General features: G+C 39.5%; 1 protein-coding gene across 2 annotated transcripts; it reads left to right on the top strand.

Moving 5' to 3' along the window:
• The first annotated feature begins 519 nt into the window (after positions 1-519).
• On the top strand, positions 520-9103 carry PRR29 (proline rich 29). Of its 2 annotated transcripts, XM_042476922.1 has the most exons (6): positions 520-583; positions 1978-2071; positions 3705-3808; positions 4859-5061; positions 6468-6538; positions 7938-9103. In XM_042476922.1, exons 1-6 carry the CDS (start codon positions 527-529, stop codon positions 7967-7969), a joined length of 561 nt encoding a protein of 186 aa, XP_042332856.1. In that variant the 5' UTR covers positions 520-526; the 3' UTR covers positions 7970-9103. The 2 variants fall into 2 exon arrangements, with proteins under 2 accessions (XP_042332856.1, XP_042332857.1); XM_042476923.1 differs by lacking the exon at positions 6468-6538.
• Positions 9104-9129: the final 26 nt, after the last annotated feature.

Below are 9129 nucleotides of genomic sequence, written 5' to 3'. Positions count from 1 at the left end.
AAATTGAGACAATTGGGGGATATACTAGTCTGAGTTGATTACTTTCAGGATGCTTTTTAAAATTAAGCTAAAGCCCACAAGAGTTCACAAGGAGCACTTATACCCCAAAGGCTACTTGCTGGATGAACTGCTCTCCCCCCGGTTAATTATGACTTGGACAAAATCGGTGGGAAAGAAAGTAATTTAAAAATAAGATTGCAAATTAAACTAGTGATCATTCTAGACCTTGGAATTATGAGTGTCGGGGACCCAAGAAAATTATATACATGAATATGCAAGTATATATTTGTGGCATATAATTATATCTAATAATGAATGCATTACATTAAATGTGTAGTACTGTATATTATTATATTGTCTGACTGTGTAAATCACCCTTGATTCTTGTAACTCAGCCATTTAAAAACCAACTTCAGTGAAAGGACACCTGCAGACTGGCTAACTGTGTTTGGATGCAGCTCCCTTAGCAACCACACCAATTACTCTCCTGCTTCTTGTGCTTCTACCTTCCAGCAGGGCCCTTGCTATGGATCCAGGGCGGCCAGGTTTTGCTTCCCCAAAAGTGCACTTCATTCAGCAACCAGTAAGTCACTTCTGTGATCTGGGGAGGTAAGAGGGGACTGAAGGACCACCTTGCATGAGCAGCAATGAGAAAAATCACTGCTGCATGTCCCAGTTTATACCATCCCCACAGCCATTCAGCCAAAACAACACAACAATATGGGTAATCCTGGCTCAGCCATGTAAATTCAATGGCTAACCTTAAGCAAGTCACACTCTCTCAGCCTCCAAGGATGGCAATGGCAAACTCCCTCTGAAGAAACTTTCCAAGAAAGTCCTGTGATAGGTTTACCTTAGGGTCGCCATAAGTTGGAAACAACTTGGAGGCATGCAACAATAATAGGAGGCTGGGTGGCATATGAAATACAGTCGGCTCTTGGTACCCACTGGGGTTTACTTCCAGGATCCCCCATGGATATCAAAATGCATGGATGCTCATGTTCCATTAAATATGATGGTGTATTGAAATAGTGTTCATCAATGCTTGGATTTGGGTTTCCTGCATGGCAGGGGGCTGGACTGGATGGCCCGTGTGGTTTCTTCCAACTCTATGATTCTATGATTCTATATGCAATGGCAAAATCAAAGCTTGTGTTTTGGAATTTATATTTTTTGGGAACATTTTCAAACTGTGGATGGTTGAATTGGTGGATAAAAAAAATCTATGGATATAAAGGGCTGACTGTACAAACTGCTAGTGCATTTTATGTAGCTGAGGAAGCAGAGTGTAGTTAGTGTTGCCAGAGTGAAAACTAGAGAAGCTTCCTGTACTGGAAATGGTTAGGTTTAGGTTAACCCTAAAAGAAAGCTGGGTGAAGCTTCATTTCTCAAAGACTTTGGTGTTATTTCAAACTACACATGCACAGAGCTATGGTTTCATGTTAACTGCCATGGCAACATCATATGAAATCCTGGGATCTGCAGTTTAGAGCAGTCACTTTGAGGCTGGAATCATGTTGAGCAGTTATGAATGCACATCCTAGAGTTACGTACTTGTGACTGTTTCATATTCACAATCCATACATAAAATCTCCAGCATGAGGAGCAATTTTAAAAGGGGACTTGCTTCTGCCTGTCAAACCAGTGATCACTTACAGGAGAGGATGGAACTGTCATTTATTTGCTTCCTAAATGACAGGAGAACAGACACCTATGAAATTGCTGCACGGTAAGTGGGGGTTGAGGGGATTGGGATAGGACTAGATGCATAACAACCTAACTACAGTGTTTATGCATACATAAATCCCCAAAAGGATTCTGGCCATAATTTCAGCCAGAGAGCTTTAGTGATGCACCAAACTAGAAATCTCAGGATTCTATAGGGTATTACAGTGGCACCTGAAGTGGGATCATAGTGCTATAATTGTGAAATGTGAAAGGGCCCCGATTCATAGTTTTCATGTCATGATTTCTCAGATTGTTCAACAGCCTGAGGTGACCATTCTCCAGCAGGTGCCCTGGATACCATCAGCTTTTCCTCCATCCTACAGAAAAGAACAGATTAGAGAAGGTAGGAATCCAACTTATTTATTTATTTATTTCTATTTATGTAAGGTATTAATATGACTCTGTATATCTAAAAATCAACTTGATTAACTTAAAACAATTTAAAAGAATAAAGTAAATAAACTAAATACATATTTAATAAAGCAAGACAGTTTAAGACCAGTTAAAAGAAATGGAAATGATGCCTACCCAAATTTTCCAAGTTGTGGCATAAGTAATCCTTCTTTTTTTTAATAGAGTAGAATGTATTACATGGTCCCAAATCAAAGGTCTATTCTATTATTATTATTATTACAGTATTATTATTCTTGATTCGGTCCAGTTCCTTTTGAGTGACATCAATGACTATGTAACACATAGAGTGGCTGTTTTTGCCATGGCCGCAAAAAAAAATTAGAAAGAGAGAGTTAAACAAAATTGCCATAAATTGCCAGGGAGATGCTAAATATTAATTAGATTTTATGATTATATCATATATGTTTACTAATATTTAGGAAAGGTGTCTCTTTTTCCTTTTGTCCTTTTTAACAGTTAACTATTTTTAACTATACATTAAATGTTTTGTCCTTTGTATTCTGTGCCTTTTGTTTTAAATGTTAAATGTTTTATGCTTTTTGATAAACTCATATTGTCATGGCCTTCAGCTAGTACAATAAACCCATTTTTAAAAAATATAGCGCTGTAGATTTACGCAGCGCTGCACATACAAACAATAAAATCGATGAAAATGAAACCTGCCAATGGCGTACATTCTACAAAATACATATAAAACAATAGATAGTAATACAAGATAGAAAGACTAGTAGACAAAAGTAAATATAACCCTCTTCAAACAATCACATTCAGACCTATACTAGGCTGAGCTATATACAACCACCCCGTTACTGAACTCCATCTTCCCACATGACTATTCCTTATCTTGTGAAAAGTGGACAAGATCAGAGAAATGTCTGGCAATGTCCCTGTAACCAGATGCAAAAGTATTACAGCGACACAGACCTCCAGAGTATCATGGCATACCTCAGTGCTGATTTCATTCATGTCTAGCTACAGGGAGATACTTCTGTGGTCCTGCCTGCTCCTCATGAATCAGGAAATCCTACTTGCTTCCCATAAACCAGGTGATTCTGCCTACTCCCCACGAAGCCATGTGGGAGACTTCAGAGGCTGTTTAGTAAAGGGTGGAGACTTTGGGAGCTCAGGAAGGAGTGAGGAAATATTCATCCTCACAAGACCCTGTACATTATGGAGAGGAGGCAGGATCATTGAAACATTTGGGTATGCTCCTGTAGCTAGACATAAAATGGTGCTGCTGAGATCTCTGAAGGACCTTGAGGGATCTCAGCACTGATTTAATCATTTTGCATCTGGCTACAAGGATATAGCTAGATGCTTCTCGTTTTGCTATGTCCCTACCATTCTGCAGCCTGTTCCCTAGGAGTCATAGAATGACTTTACAGGGTGGGGGACATCAGAGGCAGTATGGTAAATCTGGATGGGTTACTTATGCCTCTACATAGTGTAGGCAGAACTCTAAGGATTGTGACCATAGCCCACTTCTGCTCTAAAGCTTCTGCAGTTCCTCCCTGTATCGGGCCATACATTAATTTTATTATTGTGCTCTTCTTTTTGGGTAGACCTAATGGAGCTGATGATGATACAAAATGCCCAAATGCACCAGGTTGTAATGAATAACATGGCCATGTCAGTAGCGGCACAATTTGGAAACAACCCTGAACAGGTAGGTAGCTAGAAATGCAATGTTAAATATACATTCCTTATAATGTCCCATTAAAACTGGCCTTCATGATTCAACCAAAGCCTTAGTTTACCAGATAAATTCTACATCCCTGTTTAAACTAATCTGACACATTATTTTTTTTAGCACAATTCAACCAAATGTAATCAGGACAAGTTAAGATTTTGACAGATTAAATCAGTGTTCCTAAAAGTATTTAACTCTAACTGCATTGTACCATTTTTTAAAAAGTTGTCCCTCCAAGCTTAGGTTGAAGAGTAAAAATTGAAAATGCATGCCAATCCAAAGCTTGGACATGGAATCAAACTACACCTGATAGGTATATGATTCTGTTTCACTGTTTTTAATTTTATTCCTAAATAGCCACAGAAGAGCTTTACCACATGACAAAAGAAAGCCAAGAGGCAGCTAGAGAGAAATGGCTTTCTCCTTGTCTCTCCGCATGACGTCGTAGCACTTTGATTCTCCTTCCAGAGGGAGATGGGTGCAAAAGTGTGCCTTTTGACAAACTGGTTTTTTTTCCAGTGCAACAAAAGGCACACTTTTACGACCATCTCCCTCAGAAAGAGAACAGAAATGCTTCAGCAGCATGCAAAGAGCCAAAGAGAAAGCCGCTTTTCTCCCACTGCCTCTCAGCTTTCTTTTGTCATGGGATAAGAATCTGAAATTTGGAATGGACCAGCAAAGGGGTCATACTTAAATTTTTCTTTTCTGTTGTTTGCCTACTCAAACAGTAGAGTAAGTTAGGCTCCTATAGACTTTGGACTTCGTAGTTATCTAGAAGTCCTTCTTTAGGCATTCATGTATCACTTGACTAATCCCCAAAATGAACAAGCTGGTCCTGTTCTACGGGAGGGGATTGGTTGACAGCTTATTCTGCTAAGTGGGACTCAATGTCCTGCCATTATAGCATTCAAACTCCACCAAATATTTTTTCTACTAGAGAAGAAAAGATGCAGGTTCCCTTTGGAGGAAGCATGCAGAATAATGGATCAAATGATATTTATCAAAGTTTTCAACGTTTTCTTTCAGGTGCCCCATGTTCTTTGGCAAATAGAAGATAATGAAGAGGATGACCCTGCTCCCTGTGTATTTCACCACCATTATGCCCTTTATCCAGGCACCCTTCCATTCATGGCATGGCCATCCACATCTCAGCCATCCACTTGGCCACGGCAACATCCAACCATTCGCCATGTAGGCCCAGACCCACAGACACCTGGCAGACAAGATGGGTGAGCATAGTTTAGGGTGCAGGGAGGGAGGGATACTCAAATAAGAGTTCCTATTCTGCCCCTCAAATGAAATTTTCCTTCAGTCTCCAGGTTTCTAGCATGTCAGTTAACTCATAACTTCAGTTTAATGTTTAGAAATACAGCTTAAGCAACCAAAGAAAAGGGGTAGGCAAAGACTCCAAGAGGATGTGAACACTGCAAATATAAGAGTTCTAGCTGTGAACAATTTTCAATGCAATGCTAGAAATTTGGGAACTGAGGGAAAATTGGGAAAGCATTCTTTTGAGCACCCCATACCCATGTAGCTACACCAAAGAGCACAACCAAAGGGTGGGAGGGGGCAGTTTTGTCAGAATTTGTACCTCAGCAAACATTCTACATTTTCCATTTGAAAACATAATGGTAACAGAAGCAGTGAAATAGTAGCAGTTCATCTCAAGAATTTAAAAATGATGAGCTGCAATGTTAAGTCTTCACAAGATTTGTCCAAAAAATAAAAAAAAAGCCAATGCAATTCTGGATTTCATGAACAGGAGTATAGTGTTCACATCAAGGGATGTAATAAGCTTTGGTCAGGAATCCTGTATTCATTTCTGGGCACCACAATTCAAAAAGAAAATTGAAAAGCTGAAATGTGTTCAGAGGAAGGTTTCCAAAATGATAAGAGTTCCAGAAATGGTAAGAGGTCCAGTTCTCCTTCACCATACCCCTAATGCTAAAGCTGCTAATACTTCTATTTAGGCTGCATCAGCACTGCAGAAATAATCTAGTTTGACACCACTTTAACTGTCATGGCTCGATGCTATGTATTTCTGGGAATTGTAATCTTTTGTGGCCCCAGAGTTCTCTGACATAGAAGCCTAAATGTCTCACAAAACTACAGTTCCCAGAATTCAACAGCATTGAGCCATGGCAGTTAAAGTGGTGTCAAACTGGATTATTTTCACAGTGCCGATGCAGCTATAGACAGAAAAAAGAAAAGGAGGAGGCATTAAAGAAACATTTGTAAAAAGAAACTTTGCTGATAGACATTGTTAACTGAGGTATGCCTATAATTTATTCTGCATCTTTAAATCCTGGAGGAGGAAAGGAGGAACGGCAATGCAAAGCACTGAAAACCCACAACCGCCACACCTGCTTAAACCTTCTTCTTTGGCTTGGAATATTTTACCAAAACCATGCGTGTGCTGGTTGAGCTTATTTCTACATCAGTAATTTAATTTTTTTTGTTATAATTACTGGCTAGGAACATGGTTTTAACAACTGAAAGCAGATATTTTGAGCAAAATGGAATTCTGTGTTAGATAAACAAGCATCCCGTTTGCTATAGGACAGTTGCTCTGAACACTCTCCCATTTTCCCATTCCCTAGTTTTACTAACCCTCCCTCTTGACTTGTTGCAATAGTCCAGTGGTTCCTCCACCACCACCACCAAGTGCAACTGGAACGGTAACAGCTGACATACCACCAGCTTCAGGTAAAGTACAGCTCTGAATTGGGTGTTTCCTAACCCATCTGGCACAACCATTGCTCTCACTTACCCAAGCTTTCCTACATAGACTAGAACACTTCTTGCCCCAGAGATCTTTATGTTGGCACAATACAGCTCTCCCATCCACCTCAATCCTCTCTAATACTTCACATCCTTTTAATGCATGACTCAACATACCCTCTCCACCTGCACTTATTTACTAAAATTGTTACACATTCTTGACTTTCCTACATGCTGAGAAGTCATGAGGCAGCATTGAAGAGTTTAGGTGCCTTTGAATAAGAGAGCATCGGAGACATATGGTATTTTCATAATATTTGCTTAATTTGAAAATATAATAGGAGAATCTATGAAAAGAATGAGCACTTCAACAGCAGGCAGAAGCAAACTCACTTTCATCCAGCTAATTCATGGTTGCATTAGCATCAAATCTCTATTTTAAAAAAGAAAACACCATCCAACTGGCTGCAAATTATTCCTCTGAGTTTATAATCCAGGGATTGGATCTAGGTTTAGGTGTGTGCTACCAAACTCCCACCCAAGCATAGTAAACCCTATAGTAAAGCATTGAAGCCCCAAGACAGCTGAGGACATCAATGAAAAATTGGACTTGTGACATGTGGGCAAAAGGGATCCATAAAACTAGGTGGAAGAATCTTCCATGAGCAGAGCCCTTCTACTTTTGGAAGACAAGACCCCTACCTTTTATTATTGTAACCCACCTGGTGGATTCCTTGTGATTGGGCGGGCTATAAATAAATCATCATCATCATCATCATCATCATTATTATTATTATTATTATTATTACTACTACTACTACTACTACTACCTTGGGTCTCTATAGAGATTCTCAGTGATCAGGAGGCTATTCTTCGTTATTAATTTTGTTCAAGCTTCATTGGTTTAGATTCCTGTTATTTTGGGGGAGTACAACTCCCAGAGTCCCACAAATAGCATCCCAAGTTCTGGGAGATGTAGTCCAAAACAGTGATGTTTCCAAGCTCTCAGATCTCAATGTCCTATCAAGACTATGGAGTTTATCACACTGGATGCAAAACATCCAAATCCTCTGGATAAATGGGGTTTAGATTCTGAGATTATCCCACAAGAGCAGGATTGTTTTCATACATGTCAGACAATGTTGACATAAACCCAACATTAACCCATGCAGAAAGCATGGTTTTTCCTGAAGTTAAAAAGCGGCATGATTTTGGGGCTTTCTGCACAGGGTAATGTTGCGTTAATGCCCAAATTGTGCAATATCATCTGAAAACAACCCCGCTCTTGCGGGATAGTTCCGGCTTTAAACCCCGTTTAACTACGGGATTTGGATGCTTCTCTTCTGTGTAATAAACTTCTTACATAAGCAGTTTCTCCTTCCAGAATACTATGATTTCAGCGAGGGACAGAGGTGAGGATGACCATTTCTCCCATGCTTCTTCTAACGTTTGCACAACATGGTACAGTTCTCATAACTTCACCTGGCTCCTGGAACCTCTCCAGCATCAGAGATTGATCAAGAAGACTTGAAGCATTGCATGTCATGGATAATTTGGTGATGTACTGCTCCCACAGATGCATCAAGAGCTTTATCATTAGACTATCTCTGTGCACATGCATAATATGAAAATTAACAGTGTATTTTATTTTTAAAAATACAGCTAATCTGTAAATTGCCTGTACCCACCAGACGGCTCTCTGTTTCAAAATGACTAAACTATACATAAATGCTGATTGCTCTCTGACTTCTCTTTCTGATAACTCCCAGAAAACATAAGTGTTGTCTCCAAAGACTAGCCCAAATTTATTCCACTTGTTTGTTCTGCTGTTATGGATCATGTTGTCCAGGTTTACATATAACAGTAAGCCCAGTTGTGGTTTGTTGAATTCAGGCTTTTTATGGTGTCCAAAATTACATTTACAAACAAACTGTGGTTTGGGATTTGTTTTTGCTTTTTAAGTCAGCTGTGGTCAGGAAACACATTTTATTGCTGGCTTATGAACTCCAGCTAGCTGAAATTATGGCTTATCATCGTGTCTGAAATCAAAACTATGAGTTGTTCCCAGCTTGTTTCCCACAAATACCCACCTGGAGACAGAACAGAAAAAAGAGGTGGGAGAAAACAGATCAGAAATGTGAAAAGTGGCTTGGTTGATTGGATGCCTATGGCTGTGTTTCTCAGGCTATCCAATGTGGGGGACTGGCAGTTACTTTCCAGTGTGCCAGGGAATTGAAGTATATTACTGTCCATTGGGTAGAATTGTTTCTTTCTTTCCTGGAAACTTGCCAGCAGCCAGCAGCTCAGGGACCAGTATTAGTCCAAGGATCACCATTTTGAGTAGCACAGTTCTATGGAATAATGCATGGCTAAAGAAATAACGTACAATTAATATAAACTATGGCATAACATAATGTACAAAGGTGGTTCTTCTTTCTTGCAACTTCTTGACAAACTGCGGTTTAACAAAAAATTGTAAATTATGGTTATTTTGAGTTTACTTCAGTCTTCAGTCATGGAGGTTGAATTCTTTACTGTGCCTTTATGTTAAAGTAGGCAAAGAGATCCTAAGCTAA

This window comes from Sceloporus undulatus, chromosome 6 (assembly GCF_019175285.1).
Source record: "Sceloporus undulatus isolate JIND9_A2432 ecotype Alabama chromosome 6, SceUnd_v1.1, whole genome shotgun sequence".
NCBI lineage: Eukaryota > Metazoa > Chordata > Lepidosauria > Squamata > Phrynosomatidae > Sceloporus > Sceloporus undulatus.
Note: the sequence above shows the minus strand (reverse complement) of the source record. Positions and strands in the feature narration are given on the sequence as shown.